Source organism: Conger conger, chromosome 2 (assembly GCF_963514075.1).
Source record: "Conger conger chromosome 2, fConCon1.1, whole genome shotgun sequence".
NCBI lineage: Eukaryota > Metazoa > Chordata > Actinopteri > Anguilliformes > Congridae > Conger > Conger conger.
The window spans coordinates 79907809-79930096 of NC_083761.1; the positions used below are offsets into that span (position 1 = coordinate 79907809).

A 22288-nucleotide genomic window follows, 5' to 3' on the forward strand; every position below is an offset into this window, starting at 1 on the left:
ATTCCTGTTATCAAACATGAGCTCAGCTCACTACCCCAATCCACCTGGGGGTCAGCCAGTGTTTGCACTGGGAGTTCTTCTTTGGAGCCTGGGGCTTCCAGGTTTGGGGGAAGCGTGTGTCAGAGAGTGGGTATAAATAAGTGCTGTCCAGGGCTGAGAGGGACACTTGGACCCGGTGAACAAGATGTGTGTGAATGTGGTGTGGCTGGCTACCTTGGCTCTATCTCTTCCTGCACTCTCACAATGTGATCCACTGTGAGTATACTGCATGCACATCCACACAGACACACATTACATTACATTAATGGCATTTGGCAGACGCTCTTATCCAGAGCGACCTACAACAAAGTGCATACCCATAACCAGGGATAAGTGCGCTGAAAGACCCTAGAGGGAAGTACAATTTAAAATGGGTATGTACGTACACACACACACACACACACACACACACACACACACACACACACACACACACTCTACACATTATCAAAAGTGAGGAAACACACTGGGGTAATTCCTTCTGTAAGTTCTTCTGAGACAAACCATGAACATGGCAGAGATCAAGTAGAAAATAGCCAGACAGGCACCAGCAAGAGCGAGGAGTCTGGAGGGCTGAACGGAGATACAAATAGTGACCCGTTCTATCATAATCAGTCGTAAATTGTGACGGTCAATTTCACAAAAATTGATGTTTTGGTAAAAATGATTATTTTTTAGGCTTTCTTTTTTGTATAACAATATCTTGGCTTTCATAATCTGTACATGTTAATGCCAAACTCAGCAAAAGTAAAAACATAATTTTAAAGGGTTCATACATAAGATATGTAAGAAGAAATAACTTTGGTGTTGTTAGAAAGCTTACATTCTCCTTTTCAGATTAGTTTCTAAAACTGAAAATACGTTTTTTGGTCAATACAACTGATTTTGATAGAGCAGGTCACATTTGCACTCCTTCACAGGGGCACTGCTAATTGAAACATCATTGGTGAATTTTCTTGACTCTTATCCTTATCAATGGTCAAATGTTTGAGACTAACTAAACAAGAGTATCATACAGCAGTGAGTGAATAATAATCAGCTGGATTAGATAATGGAAGAAAGATGCTTCGATTCCAAAAGCAGGGCATTGTATCCGCTGAGAAGACATTCAACCAAAATACAGTACACAGTCCTGCAGTTATAAAAGAAAATCAGTTCTTCTGCAGACTTTGGCTGTTTCGCTTACCAAGTAATCACAGACAGCCTCCATCAAGCTTTTATCTGAAAAGTGGTCTATTGTTTAATATGTTATTTTATTTAACAAAATACAAAATCTTGTGAAGATCTCAAATTTGATGAAATAATGAAAGAAATCTACAGGGTACCTAAGACTTGTCTACTGATGTCTACTGATCCAAGCATTTAAAATATTCCCAAGAGAAATTAAATATTGGAATAAGTATCCCATAGTGAAATGAATTAAAAGAATGATAATTTAATAATACTGTCTTTTTAAAAGTAATTTTTGAATATACTGCATAAACTTGAGAAATGTGTGCTTTCCATCAAGCTCTTGAAACCCTAATGTTGTGGCTTATTTTAAGAAGAAATAATGTTCTGTAAGGGAAGTTTATTTTGAATGCGCTACCATAAATACAGGCTTTAATTAAAATAAGTGTTTGTTATAATTCTACACAAACCGCATGTGTACTGTATATGAGCATTAACAGTTCAATGAAATGAAATACTTTGTAACTGTAAATGATGTAGGTCAAGTATGTACAAACAACTTTTTCTAAATATATTTAAATGCTTTGAAGTGAAAATACATTCAATAAAAAGTACTCTGGTGTGTGTGACTATGGTAAATGGGAATTGATGTTGGGATAAGTAAACAAGTAAACACAAAATGCAGTTTTTAAATGAAGGTTTATATTTAAAAAATCCAAACCTACATGGCCCTGTGTGAAAAAGTGATTGCCCCCCCCTGTTAAAACATAACTTAACTGTGGTTTCTCAAACCTGAGTTCAATTTCTCTAGCCACACCCAGGCGTGATTACTGCCACACCTGTTCTCAATCAAGAAATCACTTAAATAGGACCTGCCTGACAAAGTGAAGTAGAGCAAATGATCCGCAAAAGCTAGACATCATGCCGAGATCTAAAGAAATTCAGGAACAAATGAGAAAGAAAGTAATTGAGATCTATCAGTCTGGAAAAGGTTATGAAGCCATTTCTAAAGCTTTGGGACTCCAGCGAACCACAGTGAGAGCCATTATCCACAAATGGCGAAAACATGGAACAGTGGTGAACCTTCCCAGGAGTGGCCGGCCGACCAAAATTACCCCAAGAGCGCAGCGACGACTCATCCAAGAGGTCACAAAAGACCCCACAACAACATCCAAAGAACTGCAGGCCTCACTTGCCTCAGTTAAGGTCAGTGTTCATGACTCCACCATAAGAAAGAGACTGGGCAAAAATGGCCTGCGTGGCAGAGTTCCAAGACGAAAAAAGCAAAAAGAACATTAAGGCTCGTCTCAATTTTGCCAGAAAACATCTTGATGTTCCCCAAGACTTTTGGGAAAATACTCTGTGGTCTGACGAGACAAAAGTTGAACTTTTTGGAAGGTGTGTGTCCCATTACATCTGGCGTAAAAGTAACACCAGATTTCAGAAAAAGAACATCATACCAACAGTAAAATATGGTGGTGGTAGTGTGATGGTCTGGGGCTGTTTTGCTGCTTCAGGACCTGGAAGACTTGCTGTGATAAATGGAACCATGAATTCTGCTGTCTACCAAAAAATCCTGAAGGAGAATGTCCGGCCATCTGTTCGTGACCTCAAGCTGAAACAAACTTGGGTTCTGCAGCAGGACAATGATCCAAAACACACCAGCAAGTCCATCTCTGAATGGCTGAAGAAAAACAAAATAAAGACTTTGGAGTGGCCTAGTCAAAGTCCTGACCTGAATCCTATTGAGATGCTGTGGCATGACCTTAAAAAGGCGGTTCATGCTCGAAAACCCTCCAATGTGGCTGAATTACAACAATTCTGCAAAGATGAGTGGGCCAAAATTCCTCCACAGCGCTGTAAGAGACTCATTGCAAGTTATCGCAAATGCTTGATTGCAGTTGTTGCTGCTAAGGGTGGCCCAACCAGTTATTAGGTTTAGGGGGCAATCACTTTTTCACACAGGGCCATGTAGGTTTGGATTATTTTTCTCCCTTAATAATAAAAACCTTCATTTAAAAGCTGCATTTTGTGTTTACTTGTGTTGTCTTTGACGAATATTTAAATTTGTTTGATCTGAAACATTTAAGTGTGACATACATGCAAAAAAACCCACAAAAAAACCCTTGGTCACACCACTGTATGTTAATTTGAATCCTATCTTGTCCTGGTTGTTAACAGCAAGTGTACTTTTGAAGTCCAGCAGTTTCATAGACAGTGATGTGTGAAAAGATTTTGCTGTTTCTTACTTCCCTTACCTCTCCTCTTCTGCCTTCACAGATTTGTTGTGACTGCACCAAACCTGCTTCGGGTGGGCAGTAAGGAGAATGTGTTTTTGGAGGCACAGGGATATGAAGGACCAAACATCAATGCTGAAATTATGGTGAAGGATTTTCCAGCCAAAACCACAGAGCTCTTCTCCACAAAATTGACCCTGAAGGCAGACAATAATTTCCAGGCTCTCCAGGAAATTTTGGTGGGTGCTCATGTCACTTGAGGAGAGAAGTGTGATTTGAAAGAGTACAAGACATGACCTTAGAAATGTCTACCGACCAACTTTTTAAAACCGTATTCTATGAGCAATCTTATGATAAAATACACTCAGTGAGCACTTTATTAGATAGACCAGTACACCTGCTTGTTAAGGCAAATATTTCATCAGCCATTCATGTGGCAGCAACTAAATGCATAAAAGCATCCAGAAATGGTCAAGAGATTCAGCTGTTTTTCAGACCAAATGTCAGAATTGGGAAGAAATGTGATTTTGAAATTGGAATGATATTGATGCCAGACAGGGTGGTCTGAGTATCTGTTCATCTCCTGGGATTTTCACTGACTGGTCAAAGCTGACAGTAACCAAGAAACAAAAACCACACATTACAAAAGTATTATGCAGAAGACCATCTCTGAAACCACAACATCCCAAACCCATAAGTGAATAGGCTACAGCAGCAGATCAATTGACCAAAGATTAACCAATAAGTAAAAAAATAAAAATAAATACCTAATAAAGTGCTCAGTGAGTGTATATTTTAAGCACAAAATATTGGTTAATCACCTGTGTTTATTTCATACATTTTTGGGAATTTGAATTGGGGTTTTTTTGAGTTTGTGCTATGGTTCATGATTTCCAGTTCTAACAGTTCCAGTCCTTAAGAGTTTATGCTTCCATTCTAGCTCCCCGAGGCATATTTTGAAGAAGAGACAAATCAGCAACAATATGTCTCCCTGAAAGCAACAATTAACGATAAAGAATACGAAAAAGTCATCATGGTCTCTTTTCAGTCTGGGTACATATTTGTACAAACGGATAAGAGCATCTATACTCCAAGAAGCACAGGTACAATAAAACATTATGAAAGACAAACTGACCACATGTACTCTACATGTACTCATGTAGCAATGTTTTTCTAAGCAGTTCAGATTTTCATATTCCTTCCACATGTGTAAACTGATGTATGATATAAAACATAATGCTCAGTTAATTAATCAGCTGATTGATTTTCTAGTTCTTTACAGGGTTTTTGCCTTGAACCCTGGTCTGGAGCCGGTCACTAGTGGTGTTTCTGTGGAAATCATGGTAAGGCTGTAGCCTTTGCTGTCCTCCAAAAGTGCAAGCCATCTTGATCGCATGATTTAAGTTCTGAGACTGTATGTGTCATGATAAAAGACCTTTTGCTTATTTTCTATTCAGACACCAGATGGAATCACAGTTCAGAGAGACATTGTGCAGCCTGACAAAGGGGTCAAATCAGGACAGTACCCCCTCCCAGAGATCGTCAGGTTTGTTTTGAGAGACACACAAATCGCCTTGGGTTACATATTGCCATGCACCGTGCAATGATATCTATCTCTCTGTTCACAGTGAGGGGACCTGGACAGTGGTTTGCCGATTCCAGAACACCCCACAAAAGAACTTTACTGCTGACTTTGAGGTCAAAGAATATGGTGAGATTACAGCTTTTTAAATTTTTTTAGTGTCTATATTATTTTATGTGGAGAATTGTCTGGGATTATTTGTTGATGTCTATCTTTGATTCCTCTAGTGCTTCCAAGTTTTGAGGTCAAGCTGACACCAGAAAAATCTTTTTTTTATGTTGATGATAAGGAGCTATCCATCGACATAACTGCCCGGTAGGACAATACACTTATTTATACCGAATTTAGGAGGAAATCAGCTGACAAAATGATTACAGAGACAATTTGAAATAATTTATCAAAAGCCTGAAGTGCTTTCACAAAATGGTTGCTCTTGTGTCAACGAACCCTGTGTCATTGACTCAAAAAGTTGTTTGTTGTAACTATCCTATATGCAGTTAAGTGAATACCTTCCCTTATTTTGCTCTGCAGGTACCTGTTTGGAAAAGATGTTTTTGGGAAAGCGTTTGTAGTTTTTGGTATGGTGACAAAGGATGGTCAGAAGACGATTATCCCTGCCTCTCTGCAGAGAGTGCCTGTTAGTACCCCCTCCCTTTAGCTTCACCCCCAAACCTTTACAAGTGCGCTCCAAACCCACAACTGACCCACTTTCATGGCTGGTTTTGTTGCCTGTCTCTATTTCCAAATTCAGATTGAGGCAGGAAAGGGCAAGGCCAAGCTAACAAGGGAGCAAATACAGAAAACCCCACTCCCCAAAGATGTGGACATGGTGTCCATATATGTATCTGTCAGTGTCCTGACACACACTGGTAAGTATTTTTACTCAGTATTTTTGTTTATTTGATTGTTAGTAATAAAATCACTGGCATCCAGTGTTTTGTCTGGTACCCTTTTGACCCTCTTTCTCAAGCATATGTTCTTCTTGGTCACAATGTTTTATCTTAATCACCTACTGCAACTGTGGACTGGACCATTTCTAAAATATCTGCAATTGGACAAAAAATGCACAGAAAGATAAGACTCGTCCAATTTAGCAAATCTTATTTAATAAAGAACGGGTCTAGGCTACATTTTTAAACCAGTGCTGTAGATTGGCGTAAACGTTTAATGCAAACATTTTTATGAAAACAGTCTGTGTAATCTTCCTTAAAAATAGTTATATTTTGGCAGCTGGCCCATTGGAAAAGTAGGCTACCTGGGGCCCCCGTCCCCCTGTAAAACTACACATATAGGTTTGAGTATCTCAGGAACTGCTGATCTCCTGGGATTTTCATGCACAACAGTCTCTAGAATAAGTCGAACATATACCTGTTGTGGTCAGTGACTGTGCTGCAGTTTCCAATAGTAGTGATTTGTAGGTGGCTAAACTGCAGTTGCTCCATTCTGACTTCAATATCTGCACTATAACTGTATGAATGCTGTACTCCTGACCCTCCCATTATCAGGCAGTGAGATGGTGGTGGCAGAGAGAACTGGGATCCTGATAGTGACCTCACCCTACACCATCCACTTCACGAAGACCCCCTCCTATTTTAAACCTGGAATGTATTTTCAAGTTGCGGTATGTGCTATAATTACCAATTATTGAATTGATTTTATGATTAGAGCTAAAAAGTAAATAAAGTATTTCTCACCTCTGGACTTCCCTGCAAGAAAGTCATGCTTTAAATTTCATATGATATTACATGATATTTTGCTTCCATTTTATAATGGGTTTTGATATGCATTCTGATATGCATTTCAGGATATGTGTCATTCTGGTTATCTGTCAAATAATACTTATTGCTGCAATGTTGTTATATTAGGTCTATGTCACAAACCCAGATGGCAGTCCTGCTCAAGGCATTGATGTTGAGGGGCCAGGGGAATCCTCAGGCAGGACACAGGGAAATGGGATTGCCAAGCTTATCGTCAACACCAATGGAGATGCTAAAAATCTACCGATCACTGTAAGCTACACCCTCAAATCACTCAACAGACAATCTGTGGCTCATTGCTGGCCAATGTAGGGTCTTTAAAAAATAACTATTTGGTGCAACTCAGTGGAATATACAGAATGACAAATGTGACTGCTGAGATATTGTTGATATCGTTTTCTTTGTGGAACTGTTCCAGAATTGGCTGCTCATGGAATTTACTATAGTTGGCTGATTACAGCATAATCAATACTAGTTACCATTCATTACAAATACGTCTAATTAATTATCATTGCTGTGGCATGTGGCTGGTGCAGTGGGTAGCACTGCCGCCTCACAGCAAGGAGGTCCTGGGTTCGAATCCCCGTTGGCCGGGGCCTCTCTGTGCGGAGTTTGCATGTTCTCCCCGTGTCTGCGTGGGTTTCCTCCGGGTACTCCGGTTTCCTCCCACAGTCCAAAGACATGCAGGTTAGGCTGATTGGAGAGTCTAAATTGCCCATAGGTATGAGTGAGTGTGTGTGAGAGTGTGTGTGTGTGAGTGTGTGAGTGTGTGTGTGTGAGTGAATGGTGTGTGTGCCCTGTGATGGACTGGCGACCTGTCCAGGGTGTATTCCTGCCTTTCGCCCAATGTATGCTGGGATAGGCTCCAGCCCCCCTGCGACCCTGTTCAGGATAAGCGGGTTCAGATAATGGATGGATGGATGGATGTGGCATGTGGCATGTACCCTAATATCTTCAGACTGTTTCCCCAAAACACATTGAAAAGAACTGTGTCTGCTTTCTGTGTGAAAATAACATTGTCCCAAAGTAAGTGGCTTGATTTACGTTTGCCTCTTTGTCACCAGGTGAGAACCAAAGATCCTGCTCTGACTAACGAGCAGCAGGCTAAAGCACAAATGATAGCCAAAGCATATGCCACAAAGGACAACTCAAAGAACTACTTGCACATCAGCATCCAGTCAGGTGAACTGAAGATGGGAGACGATCTGGTAATCAGCCTCAACACTCGGGACGGCCCAGGTAGTCAGGGTCAAAAGCAGTTCACATACCTGGTATGTACCCATCTGTACTCTTCACATACCTGCTCTGTACCTGTCTGTACTCTTCACATTATCATACTTAGTATATGTGTCCCTGCGTGGTAAAGGGGGTAACATGCAGCTCTACAGAATACTTGGAAAAAAAACTGCATCAGATTCTATTGGAATCTTCAAATACTCGTCTATCATTCGGCTATAAATCCATTACGCGTCACAATGAGAAAATATGAGAAAAAAAATTAGATGTGAAATCTAACCGAGTCCATTCAAAAATGACGTATATGTTAATTGACCATTCCTAGGCCCCACCCACTCAAGCGACCACAGTCAAAACATTCCTTCAAGATGGTGCTACCCATAACGTAAACTGTGTTCCAAACAGAACACAGCGAAGTGGTCGCTTCCACCAGAAGTTAACGTCTGTTCAATGGTAGTTTTTCTCCAGAGAAATGTGGTTTATGACCATAGACGCTTATTGACTATCCCAGACACCAAAACACTTTGATTGATGTGAATTGGACCAATATTTATAGGGAAAATTACAAATAACTGCACAACGTCCCGGTGTTCGGAAGACCAAAGGTCCGAACACCTATGCACTCTGTTATGCAGGCTGGGCGTATAAGCCGGCCTGGTTCGTAGTGTCTGGTTAGCAACAGCTTCCCCACCACAGTATCACAGTAGATCAGCATTACCATGTTACAGTATGCTGAAATTGCTCTGGTATGTGAAGTTTTTATGAAAACAGAAGGAATTACACTTTACACACACACAAAAACCAAAGCTGATCTCTGGTGGGGAAGCTGTTGCTAACGTGCTAACGAGAGACTACTAACCAGGCAGGTTTATTCAGATCAGCCTGCATAAGAGAGTTAAGACCATTGTGAGCTGGTCCCGAACACAGGGATGTTGTGTAGTAATTTTCTCTATAAATATTGGTCCAATTCACATCAATCAGAGTGTTTTGGTGTCTGGGATAGTCAATAAGCAACCATAATCATAAATCATAATCACTGGGAAAAATCTTAATCTGGCCAGCTAATCATCATCCTCCAGTTTAACAGCCTTTGCAATGTCCTCTCTTTCCATCTGAGAGTTGATGTGTAGCGAGTGTTTAGGTGCACAACTGCATGCTACATGTTGATGGAGCTTGAGTGAGTTTCTCTCCCATTTTAAATTCTTGAGATCATACGGAAAAATTCAATCCATTATTACCTTTGCCAGTCTGCAACATTTACACTTCAGGTGAATCTAATCTGTGATCTTCATCTGCCCAGTCAGCTCCCGGTGTTTACTTGTCTGGCCTTGTTCTTGCACAGGTACTGAGCAAAGGACAGCTTGTTCATGCAGGGAGACAATTAGGACAGGCAATGGTGGCCATACAGTTACGAGTGACCAAAGACATGGTCCCCTCTTTCCGAATTGTGGCGTACTACCATGTGGCCAACGAAGTGGTGTCGGACTCCATCTGGGTGGACGTAAAGGACACCTGCATGGGAACGGTATGCCAGAAAGAATGGTAACACAATGATTGCACCCACTTTGTCTTTATGTGGGCGACATGGCTCAGGCAGTAAGAGCAGTCGTCTGGCAGTCCGAGGGTTGCCGGTTCGATCCCCTGCCTGGGCCCTGAGCAAGACACCTAACCCCCAAATGCTCCTGACGAGCTGGTCGGCGGCTTGCATGGCAGCCAATCACCGTCAGTGTTTGAGTGTGTGTATGAATGGGTTAATGAGAAGAATCAATTGTACAGTGCTTCGGATAAAAGTGCTATATAAATTCCAACCATTTACCATTTATGTGCCTACAGCTGAAAGTCACCACCAGTAAGCCTAAGGAGTTCTATGAACCACGCAAGCCTTTCAGCTTAACAATCACTGGTGACCCTGGGGCAAAGGTGGGACTGGTGGCTGTGGACAAGGGTGTCTATGTCCTTAACAGTAAGAACAGACTGACACAATCTAAGGTAAGGGAGGAAGATTTTGTCGTACATTTTTCCTTTTTCCCTTTATGTAAAAATGATGAGCACCTTGCAATACTGGCTTTTGGGGGTGCATGTCTCTTGATGGACTTGAGGTCCTTTCCACATGTAGATCTGGGACATCGTTGAAAAGCATGATATTGGCTGTACACCTGGGAGTGGCGCTCACAGCATGGGAGTTTTCTATGACGCTGGCCTGGCGTTTGAATCTAGCATTGATAAGACCGAACCTAGATCAGGTATGTTTTCAATCGTGCAAAGACTTATTAACCTGTGAGGAACACCATTGTATGTTTGTGCAGTACATGTGCTAATGGTCTGTATTTGTGGCATATTATTTTTATAACGTGCATGTGTCTGAGGTTTCAACAAATAGGCAGAGAAAATATTCTCCAATATTTGAACGCTGGAGATATTTTCATCTTTGCATTTTTCAGAAGTTCCAAGATTAGCACAGGTTGTCAGTGTAATGATACAAAAGCTTAAGTAGCCAAAAGCCAACCAAGAAAAGGCCTGTTATGAGACTGTCAGTCTCTATCACCATCTAAACACTAACATACAAACAAATGGAATTTTCTCTGTGTGTCTCTGTCCAGAACCAAACTGTCCTGTCCCACCAAAGAGTCGTAGACGGCGCTCACTCACACTGACAGAGTTGAAAAGCTCACTAGGTAAACTCTGCATCTGTTTTACTCTAAAACTGTCAAAAAGCTGATGAAATATGTAATGAACAAAGAGTGCGTCTAAATACCAAAGCAATATGAGTATTATATATTATTCAAGAATTGTTTCCAGAACTGGTGCTTCCCTGCCTGTTCTGTTGCTCCTGCTAAGGCTTTTGGTGCAGGCAAGGTTAGTCTCAATATGGTTTCCATGCCTGGGGTTTGTGTTGGGCCACTATCCCTGTGTTGGAATGCTTGCCCTTTGTTGAGTTACTGGCAAAACAGTGCCCTGGAACCCTGTGCTGAATCTGGTGCCCTGTGTTGCAGCTGCAAATTATACTGGACTGGAGAGACAATGCTGTCAGGACGGCATGGTGGAGAATCTGCTGGGCTTCACGTGTGAGAGACGCTCACTTTACATCGTTGACGGCAAAGACTGTGCCGAAGCTTTTGTGCACTGCTGCTTAATAGTAGAAAAGAAAACAGAGGAAGCCAAGACCGAAGACCTGCTACTCGCACGCAGTAAGATCTGCCATCATTTTCTTTAGCCAAATTCTGCAGGTTGGAGACTGCGACTGGTACCGAACGCCTGTCAGATTTACTGGACCATGTCTTTCTATGATGGACATTGCTGCCTTTCCTTGTGTCTGGATGTTACAGTAGATAAAATAATATGGATAGATATACTAATGACAGGCAGAGCACCATTACAGGTTACTCCAGTAAAACATCCATCTGTTCCCCATGTCAAAGGACAGAGTTTGTCCCAAGCCTCAGCTGATTATAACTCTGGGATCTTTCCATACTTAGGTGAAGATGATGACTACTATATTAGCGACACTGAAATTGTATCCCGCACGCAGTTCCCTGAGAGTTGGCTATGGGAGGAACTGTCACTGCCAGGATGTCCTGGAGGCAAACAGGATTGGTAAGTGCTCTCTGTGGAACAGTTGCTTGTGACCCTGTTGTCAGGGTAAAATATTAGTTGTTGGGCAAAAGTGATCTAGAAATAAATTGTATTGTGCCTGTCTGTCTGCAGCTGAAGTTTTGTCCGCTGGGTATAACTAGTTGTCTCATACTCTAGCCTGTCCACGTCATTCACAAGGAGCAGTTACCTGAAGGACTCCATCACCACCTGGGAAGTCACCGCTATTAGCCTGTCCAAAGACTACGGTATTGCCACTCTCCTTGTCATTTTATTTCTCCTTTCAGCTTAACCATTGGGTTCAGGTTTAATAAAAGTAGAAATACAGTCAACTCCATCAGAAGTCTTTACTAGTATTCACGTGCATTGGACAGGGGACCCATCTCATCGCACTCTTCAAAAGAAAACACCAACATTTTGCGAAATATACCTTTTTTTCCGACTTACTCGGACAGATGTTCGATTTAATTTTCATGCATTCACTGGCTCTATAACCACTGAACACACATGCATCATCTTCCGTCTTCCACTGGTTGAGTGCGGTGATCCGTGCACCTTTTAAAGGTAGTTAAAAGGTTGAACTTCTTTCATGAAAAGAAAAATGTACTGCCCCATTACATTACATTTCTGCCTTTGGCAGACATTGTTATCCAGAGCGACATACAGTTGATTAGACTAAGCAGGAGACAATCCTCCCCTGGAGCAATACAGGTTTAAGGGCCTTGCTCAAGGGTCCAGTCATTTACCTTAACCACTATGCTACAGGGCGCTACATGAAATACACATGTATTTCAAATAAACAAATAAGACAGCTTTTTGTGTTTTATTGCATGATATTAACATGCAAACACACAAGAGATATAGTACGAAATGCAAATATCCCATATGCATGAGCTACAGTAAGGAAAAAATAATACTGCTATACAATACTGTGACTCTCTCTGTCTGCAGGAATCTGTGTGGCGGATCCCTTTGAAATGACGGTGAGGAAAAATTTCTTCATCAAGCTGAAGCTGCCCTACGCTGCAGTGCGTAATGAGCAGATGGAAATTAAGGCTGTGCTTTACAACTACCTTGAAGAGGCAATACAGGTAAGCCTTTAGCCCTTTGCTTTTGTTCGACAGTCTGGAGGACGCACGCTCAGCACAGGAGTCACGTGTTCCCCTCCGCCCTGCAGGTTCGAGTGGAGCTTATGGAGACAGAGCACGTGTGCAGCGCAGCGAGCAAGAAGAAGAAGCATCGTATGCCAGATGTGATTGTGGACTCCATGTCCTCACATACAGTCCCATTTGTCATTATCCCAATGGCCCTGGGTCTTCATTCCATCGAGGTTAAAGCCGCTGTCTACGACTCCACCCAAACGGATGGTGTCAAGAGAGACCTTCTTGTGGTGGTCAGTGAACTCACCCGTCACACTTATCCCTGAAGATTTCACCCACTATTCTCCGCTTATATATTCCTTACCTGCGGTCATTAGCCCATTATTCCAATATGTTCCAAGCCTCCACCCATCACCCAATATACAACATGATTTACTGCAGCCCTGCTCCTCCAGAGGCCAGATGAATGAGGGAGCTGTTTGGGGAGGGTGACTGGCAGGGGATGAATGAGAACACTTTTTTTCACATATTGGGAAACTTTTCCAAGATAAGTATAAAGTATTGTACACCTCATAATGCCCATAATATAATTTAGTTACCATGTGTCCTTTTTGAGTCTCCAAATGGCCTTTTTGGATACCCAGTAGAAATAGCTTAGAATTTCCGTTTCTATTTCCAGTTAGATGTTCTATAACTTTGTTTCAGTAATATTATGTGTAATACTGACTCTTGGGAAACAAACCCACAGGAGTTACCTTTCAAAAGAGACCAGGATTATATCTGCTTTAAAAAGGGATCAAGAACAGGGGTTAAAGAGCGTCCTGTGTGATCAAGGTCTTAGAGTATTGAGAGCATTAGTCCTAAAAATGGTAATAAGTACTAAAAACATTGTTATGCATAACTAAGTGATATGAGTCCATTCATCCATCCATCCATCACCACCCGCTTATCCGGAGTCGGGTCGCGGTGGCAGTAGGCAAAGCCGGGTATTCCAGGCGTCCCTCTCCCCAGCAACGCATTCCAGCTCCTCCTGGGGGATCCCGAGGTGTTCCCAGGCCAGGAGAGATATATAATCTCTCCAGCGGGTTCTGGGTCTACCTCGGCGTCTCTGCCCAGTTGGACGAGCCCGGAAAACCTCCAAAGGGAGGCATCCTGATCAGATGCCCAAACTACCTCAATTGGCTCCTTTCGATGCGAAGGAGCAGCGGCTCTACTGCGAGCTCCCTCCGGATGTCCAAGCTCCTCACCCTATCTCTAAGGCTGAGCCCGGCCACCCTACGGAGGAAGCTCATTTCGGCCGCTTGTATACGCAATCTCGTTCTTTCGGTCACTACCCAAAGCTCGTGACCATAGATGAGGGTTGGGACGTAGATCGACCGGTAAATAGAGAGCTTCGCCTTCTGGCTCAGCTCCCTCTTCACCACGGATCGGTACTGCTGACGCTGCACCGATCCGCCTGTCGATCTCACACTCCCTTCTACCCTCACTCGTGAACAAGACCCCGAGAACTCCTTCACTTGGGGCAAAGTCTCGTTCCCAACCCGGAGGGAGCAATCCACCATTTTCCGGCAGAGAACCATGGCCTTGGACTTGGAGATGCTGACTCTCATCCCGGCCGCTTCACACTCGGCTGCAAACCACTCCAGTGCGTGCTGAAGGTCACGGTCCGATGAAGCCAGCAGAACCACATCATCCACAAAAAGCAGAGATGCGATTCTGAGTTCACCAAACCGGACACTCTCCTCACCTCGGCTGCGCCTTGAGATCCTGTCCGTGAATACCACAAACAGGACCAGTGACAAGGGGCAACCTTGGCGGGGTCCAACACCCACAGGAAACGTGCTTGACTTTGTGCCGAGAAAGCGGACACAGCTCTCACTTTGGTTATACAGGGACCTGATGGCTCGTAACAACGGCCCCGGTACCCCATACTCCCGCAGTACACCCCACAGGGTTCCCCGGGGGACACGGTCGAAAGCCTTCTCCAAGTCCACAAAGCACATGTGGACTGGATGGGCAAACTCCCATGACCCCGCCAGCAACCCTGCCAAGGTAAAGAGCTGGTCCACTGTTCCACGACCAGGAGAGAAGCCACATTGTTCCTCCTGAATTTGAGGTTCGACCGTCGGTCGGAGCCTCCTTTCCAGCACCCTAGAGTAAGCTTTCCCAGGGAGGCTGAGGAGTGTGGTACCCCGATAATTGGAGCACACCCTCCGGTCCCCCTTCTTGAAAATGGGGACCACCACCCCGGTCTGCCACTCTGCAAGTACTGTCCCCGACCTCCACGCAACACTGAAGAGGCTTGTCAGCCAAGATAGCCCAACAATGTCCAGAGCCTTCAGCATCTCAGGGCAAATCTCATCCAAACCTGGTGACTTGCCACTGAGCTTTTTGACTACCTCAACTTCCGCCAGGTATAAAGGTGCAGATTCCCCCAAGTCTTCGGGCTCTGCCTCTTCCAGTCGTCTTGAGGACGTGTTGTTCAGGTTCAGGAGCTCCTCGAAGTGCTCTTTCCACCACCCGACAATATCCCCAGTCCGAGTCGTCGGATGGTTTGCCAGAACTTCCTCGAGGCCAACCGAAAGTCCTTCTCCATAGCCTCGCAAACTCCTCCCATACCCTGGTTTTTGCTTCGGCGATAGCCGAAGCCGCCGCCCTTCTGCCCACCCCGTACTTGTCTGCTGCTTCAGGGGACCCCCGGGCCAACCAAGCCCGAAAGGCCTCCTTCTTCAGCTTGACGGCCTCCCTCACTGCTGGTGTCCACCAGCGGGTTCTTGGGTTGCCGCCCCTACAGGCACCGATGACCTTCTGGCCACAGCTCCTGCTTGCCGCCTCTGCAATGGAGGCTTTGAACATGGCCCACTCGGACTCCATGTCCCCAGCTTCCCCCGGGATGCGTGAGAAATTCTTCCGGAGGTGGGAGTTGAAGACCTCGCAAACAGGGGCCTCCGCCAGACGTTCCCAGTTCACCCTCACTACACGTTTGGGTTTACCAGGTCTGTCCGGCAGCCTCCCCGGCCACTTGGTCCAACTCACCACGAGGTGGTGATCAGTTGACAGCTCTGCTCCTCTCTTCACCCGAGTGTCCAAGACATACGGCCGCAGGTCTGATAATACGACCACAAAGTCGATCATCGATCTTTTGCCTAAGGTGCTCTGGTACCAAGTACACTTATGAGCTACCCTATGCTCGAACATGGTGTTTGTTATCGACAATGCATGACCAGCACAGAAGTCCAATAACAAAACACGGCTTGGGTTCAGATCAGGCAGGCCATTCCTCCCAATCATCCCCCTCCAGGTTTCTCCGTCATTGCCCACGTGAGTGTTGAAGTCGCCCAGCAGAACTATGGAGTCTCCGCCCACTGACTCCAAGAAGGCCGGATAGTCTGAACTGCCGTTTGTTGCATAAGCACAAATGACAGTCAGAGCTTTCCCCCCAGCGACATGTAGTCACAGAGAGGCGACCCTCTCGTTCCCCGGGTGGAACTCCAACACAGTGGCGGTCAGCCGGTGGCTTGTGAGTATCCCCACACCCTCCCGGCGCCTCTCACCTTGAGCAACTCCAGAAAAGAAAAGCCCTTCTCCAGGAGTTTGGTTCTGGAACCAGTACTGTGCGTGGAGGTGAGCCCAACTATATCTAGTTGGTACCGCTCTGCCTCCCACACTAGCTCCGGTTCCTTCCCCACCGGAGAGGTGACGTTCCATGTCCCCAGAACCAGTCTGTGACGCCGAGGATCAGCACGCCCGGATCCCTGCCTTTGCCTACTGCTCGTTGGGCAAAGCACCCGACTCTGATGCCGACCCCTGAAGGTGGTGAGCCCACAGGGCGGCGACCCCACGTGACCCCCATGGGATAAGGCCCGGCCAACGAGCTCGACGGCCGACGAGCTCCCCTCCCAGGTCTGGCTCCAGCAGGGGGCCCCGGTTTCCCTTTTCCGGGCGAGGTAACTGGGTCATTGTGTGGCCGTATCATGGAGTCTTTGAATCGCTCTTAGTCTGGTCCCTCCCCCGGGACCAATTTGCCTTGGGAGACCCTACTGGGGGCTAACAGTGCCCCCGACAACCTAGCTCCAAGGATCACCGGGACACACAAACCCCTCCACCACGTTAAGGTGGCGATTCCTCGGAGTGGTCCTATGAGTCCCAGCTGTTAAAAAAGGTACAACTGAACATGGTATTACATATTATTAAAACATGTCATTAAAAAGTTTCATAGATTTGGCCAGTGTTTTTATATGGAATTATCCTATTGGTAGAGTGACAATGAAGTGGGGTTTTCATTATTTAGCAAATTGGAGCAAATATTAGGCACTGATTCAGATGTTTTCAATGCAATCATTTTAAATGTCTCACAAAACTTAAGAAGACTTAGCAGAAGCTCATGAGATACTGCTTAATTTATTTATTCTCCCCATGTCTCACAGCCTGAAGGACTGAAAACCACAAAGCAGGTTACAAACTTGGTCCTGAATCCAGCAGAGCATGGTACGTTTTTTTTCACCACACTCTGAGTGCAAAATGCAGCCACAAGGCTGTAGAACAGTTCAGCCTTGCTGGGTGTGGACAAAGTACGAACCCTTTTTTTCCCGTAAAGTGACAATTTGTAAGATTTTTGGTTGTTATGGTGACATCCTGCGTTGGTAAGTGGTAATTACAGTGCAACTGCAGCATTTTAGCTAGGTTATTGGCATAACATGGTAATTAATCAGTTTCTACAGCAAGGTAGTGCTTGGTGTGGTTTGAAGATAGCAAGTTTTGCCCTACAAAAGTAATAAACTCTACTAAAAGATATTTAATGCACAGTCCGATCTGCAGTCCGAATATGTTCTCCTCTTCTTTTAAACTCCTCCAATGATCAAAACGTACCCACTTATCCCATTTTAATTCTTATTCTGTTTTGGCAGACTTGCATTGAGATCGTTGCTTTGGTTTACTTCTTTTAGTGGTCTGAGATCAAGGTTGAAGGATCCGGGGACAATTTCACGAAGCTTGTACTTTTCTTCACCAAACTTGTAATTTGCTACAGCCTGCAATCAGCTGCCATCTTCCATATTAAAGCTACCAGACATACATTGATTAGAGATACAGTGGCTTCAGAAAGTATTCAGACCCCTTGACTTTTTGCACACTTTGTTGTAGATTTCATTTTAAATGGATAAAATTGCCATTTTTACCCATCAATCTACACTCAATAATCCATAATGACAAAGTGAAAACGTGTTTTTGTAAATGTAATAACTCAAGTATCTCTCAAGTATTCAGACACTTTGCTGTGGCACTCCAAATTGTGGCTAGGTGCATCCTGTAAGCTTTAAATATCCTTGATGTGTCTAGAACTTCACTGGAGTCCACCTGAGGCAAGTTTAATTGATTCGACATAGTTCATAAAGACACATACCTGTGTATATAAGGTCCCACAATTCACACAGCATGTCAAGCCAAAAACTAAGCCATGAAGTCCAAGGAACTCTCTGTAGACTGCAATAAAATTGTAGCGAGGCATAGATCTGGGCAGGGTATGAAACCATTTCTAGAGCTTTGAGGAGCACAGTGGCCTCAATAATTGTGAAATGAAAGAAGTTTGGAACCACTAGGACTCTTGCAAACTGTAACTGCTCAAGAAGGGCCTTGGTCAGAACCGTCACTCAAACAGATCTTCTGAGGTCCTCTGCAGAGAAGGGAGAACCTGCCGGAAGGATGGCCATCTCAGCAGCACTCCATCAATCAGGCCTTTATGGTAGAGTAGCTCGAGTCTCTTGGAGTTTGCCACAGGACATTTAAAGGAGCATTTAGAGACGATATTCTGGTCCTGATGAGAGAGAAATTGAACTCTTTGGGCAGAACACCAGGCACCGCTCATCACCTGGCTCATACTATTCCAACAATGAAGCATGGTGGCGGCAGTATCATGTTATGGGGGTGCTTCTCAGCGGCAGGGACAGGTAGACTTGTCAAAATCGAGGGAAGGATGAATGCTGCAAAATACGTCTGCGGTCCAGAGAGATTCTGAGTGCTTCAGAGTGCACGCGACCTTGGACTGGGGTGACGGCTCACTTCTCAGCATGACAATGACCCAAAGCATACAGCCAAGACAACGCTCGAGAGGCTTCGGGACAAGTCTCTTACTGTCCTTGAGTGGCCTGGCCAAAGCCCAGACTTAAACCCCATCGAACCCTCCCACGCCATTGGCTGTGGAAATTAGAATACATTTTCGACCACTGAGTTTCAATTATTGTACAGCCGTACAATGTTTTGGTACATGAGTGTCAGTCCATCAACTGTATATTTTCAACCCCGAATTCATAGACAATAAAAACAGGCAGAGGGTGAGTCAACATGTCAGCGAGCCTTTTTCAATGATAGGAAGGGATTGGGTCTTGTAACAATGTTTCAATACAAAAGTCTTATCTATTGTAAATCTTACTCCCAACCTCTAATCCAATTCTAGGTGACCAACCTATAATATCACATGCATGGTTTTCAACATTGCTTCCCAGTCTGACCTTGAGCATGACCTGGCCTGTGCCACTGTCCATTCAGGTGGCATTCAGAAGCAGAGGATCGCAGCTGTGAACTTAACATCCCGGGTGCCGGGCTCACCTGCACAGACCTACATCAGTGTGACAGGTAATGCCATGTCTCCTTTCCTGAAAAAAAGGAAATATTCTTCCCTTTTTTTTCCTGGATTTCGCACAGGCAGCCACGGGTGGCCTGCAGCGTAGTGGTTAAGGTAAATGACAGGGACACGCAAGGTCGGTGGTTCTAATCCTGGTGTAGCCACAATAAGATCTGCACAGCCGTTGGGCTCTTGAGCAAGGCCCTTAACCCTGCATTGCTCCAGGGGAAGATTGTCTCCTGCTTAGTCTAATGAACTGTACGTCGCTCTGGATAAGAACATCTGCCAAATGCCAATAATGTAATGTAATGTAGTTTGTTTTTTGAGGGGATTATGAATGAACTGCTAGTGTATGACATCAGGATAGCCCTGAGTGTGCCGTCTACTTCTTTGCCAAGGGGAGCTACTGAGCCAGACCATTCAGGCAGCCATAAGTGGGAAACCTATGGGCAGCCTAATACAACAGCCAGGGGGCTGCGGCGAGCAGAACATGATCCGCGTTACAGGACCTGTCATCGCCACACATTACCTAGACAAAACCGGTCAGTGGGAGCAAGTTGGGTTAGATCGTCGGGCTGAAGCCATCAAATTCATTAATCTGGGTAAGAGACTACAGATCCCCCAAATAATATGTATAAAATATACTAAATACATCCCGTACATGGAATATACATATATATTTAGTCACTGTATCTTTCATAAAATAGGGGCAAAGTGTTAGTGTTGTTGAAAATGTTTCCATTGTTTCTCCTTCCCTCTTTCTTTGCAGGGTACACTCAGCAGCTGGCTTACCGCAACGCAGAGGGTGCCTACAGCATTTGGGCAAATGGTAATCCCAGCTCTTGGTGAGCAGTATTTTTATCCACTACCAATATCCATGAGGGTTGGGACATTTTATGACTATACTTGAATGGATCTGTCTGCCAAAAGCGTGTTAAAAGTATTGGTTCAGTGCTGTCATGTGGTGAGAATTCATGTATCTCCCAACAGGCTGACGGCATACGTAGCCAAAGTTTTCGGCATGGCGTATAATCTCATCACCATTCAGGAGGATGTTCTCTGCAGCGCCCTCAAGTGGCTGGTCCTGAACTCACAGCAGCCAGATGGCATTTTCAAAGAGGTTGGCCAGGTCTACAGTGCAGGACTGGTGGTATGTTACTATAAGTCAGGTCTGGGGGGATTGTGACTGCTATTCCGCATGTTCTTTTGAGTATGTTCAGGTGCCACATTATGCAAAAAGAAGTCATGAACAACTAGACCGCATATCTTACTGTTCAACTATTGTAACCTGCACTGTCTATCACTACATTGTGACAATATACTGCATCTATGAACTTAGCACTAATTGGTATCAGGGAAGCTAAGGCAACAAGTTAATAAACTGGTGACTAACCTCTGAGCTAAGACAGCTGACATACATGCAGACAGAAAACACCAGGCACAATAAAGTCCTAAGATGGTGACCTTTAACAGCATGAAAAAACAAATGTGAATCCTATAGTTTGCGATATGTTCAGTGTGCTTTTTTTGCACACAGGGTGGTGTACGAGGAAAAGACTCAGAGGCCTCAATGACTGCGTTTGTCCTCATTGCCCTGCAGGAGGCCCCTCACATCTGTGTGGAAAAAGTCAAAGTGAGTGGGCCTTCGCAGCACGTCCAGAACCACTGGTGTTCTGGACCACTGGTTCTGTGGTCTCGTCATGGCCCACTATGCGATGCCAAACACACAACTACCCGAAAATTCAGTAATGTCTCTTAAGAGCAACAAAGCGGGGAAAAAAACACTAACCAACCAGCCAACCACTAACCAGTGTTATACATCACACCCCAGGCAAACAGTTTGCTGTGCTATCTGGCTTCATGATTGTCACTGAGCCCCTCTGCCATCACTCCAGAGCCTGCCAGACAGCATGAAGAAAGCCAAGGAGTTCCTGTCTGGAAAGATCCATAGCCTGACCAACCCCTATGCAGTGGCCCTCACTGCTTACGCTCTGAGCAATGAGGGGAACCACCACCTGGACATCCTGAACGGCTTCTCATATGGTAAGAAAGCTGCTTGCCTGGTTGTCAGTTCTGTACCTCAGTTCTACTGATTTAATTAAGCAAACTGTCATTGTAAGAATGTTATCATGAAGAACCCTGCAGAAAGGGAGATTAAGAATCTTATCACTGTGGTTCAATAAGAGTCTATGTGTAAGCACTCAATGTTGCTTACATGATTCTTTCTTATCAAATGTTATGCTATAATGATGATATATTCATATTTTGCTGCAGAACAAACACACTGGCCAGTACCTGGGAGTCACTTTTTCACCCTGGAAGCAACTGGCTATGCACTGATGGCCCTGGTAAATGCCAAGAAGTTTGACCAGGCTGGCAAGGTTGTTAAATGGTTAACAGAACAGAGATTCCATGGAGGTGGTTATGGATCCACCCAGGTAATCAATTATGACCTTTTCTCTGCCCTCTCTGTTTATGATGGGGAAACGTTAGTTCTGCAGGACATTCAGTTTAAGCTTAACCCTCATAGTGTCCTTGTTGTATTTTTGGGTGTCATGCTATGTAGAATTCAGAGATTCCCTGACCTAGTGGGTAAGTCCCCTTCCCTATTTTGGCTTCAGCCAAAATTCTGTGTATGACAACACTCTGAAATGGTTAAACCTTCTCTGGTATCCTCATCATTTGGCAGTGTGAAGAGTGCTATCAGGACTGTCAGTGCAAGGCACAATACCTTGCATTACAGTCATTTAGCAGATGCTCTTATCCAGAGTGTCGTACAATAAACAAGGAAAGTACAGTTCCACATAGATACTACTTGAACCCTTGAAGAGTGCATCAACTTACCAACTAGCATACCCTGAATACTACTAACTATACATAACCGCCATGTGGCATACACATGGCTAATCAACACCGGTAACATGGACTACTCGGCTAACTCTTGCTGTTGTCCACAG

At 44.4% G+C, this 22288-nt stretch overlaps 1 protein-coding gene across 1 annotated transcript in view; it reads left to right on the forward strand.

The window, feature by feature from the left end:
* Positions 1-126: 126 nt before the first annotated feature.
* Positions 127-22288, forward strand: part of LOC133111328 (complement C3-like) — a 31625-nt gene continuing 9463 nt past the window's right edge. Inside the window, exons 1-29 of the mRNA XM_061221562.1 lie at positions 127-255; positions 3490-3685; positions 4387-4549; positions 4719-4789; positions 4904-4992; positions 5075-5157; positions 5256-5343; positions 5560-5665; positions 5780-5897; positions 6534-6649; positions 6894-7037; positions 7850-8056; positions 9364-9546; positions 9855-10010; positions 10138-10264; positions 10622-10696; positions 11015-11209; positions 11498-11615; positions 11772-11860; positions 12564-12703; positions 12790-13005; positions 17140-17200; positions 19256-19342; positions 19730-19933; positions 20101-20176; positions 20322-20481; positions 20869-20964; positions 21227-21374; positions 21606-21769. Of these exons, the coding sequence (XP_061077546.1) occupies positions 185-255; positions 3490-3685; positions 4387-4549; positions 4719-4789; positions 4904-4992; positions 5075-5157; positions 5256-5343; positions 5560-5665; positions 5780-5897; positions 6534-6649; positions 6894-7037; positions 7850-8056; positions 9364-9546; positions 9855-10010; positions 10138-10264; positions 10622-10696; positions 11015-11209; positions 11498-11615; positions 11772-11860; positions 12564-12703; positions 12790-13005; positions 17140-17200; positions 19256-19342; positions 19730-19933; positions 20101-20176; positions 20322-20481; positions 20869-20964; positions 21227-21374; positions 21606-21769 (3747 nt within the window). The 5' untranslated portion in view covers positions 127-184. The remainder of the gene's footprint in view (positions 256-3489; positions 3686-4386; positions 4550-4718; positions 4790-4903; positions 4993-5074; positions 5158-5255; positions 5344-5559; positions 5666-5779; positions 5898-6533; positions 6650-6893; positions 7038-7849; positions 8057-9363; positions 9547-9854; positions 10011-10137; positions 10265-10621; positions 10697-11014; positions 11210-11497; positions 11616-11771; positions 11861-12563; positions 12704-12789; positions 13006-17139; positions 17201-19255; positions 19343-19729; positions 19934-20100; positions 20177-20321; positions 20482-20868; positions 20965-21226; positions 21375-21605; positions 21770-22288) is intronic.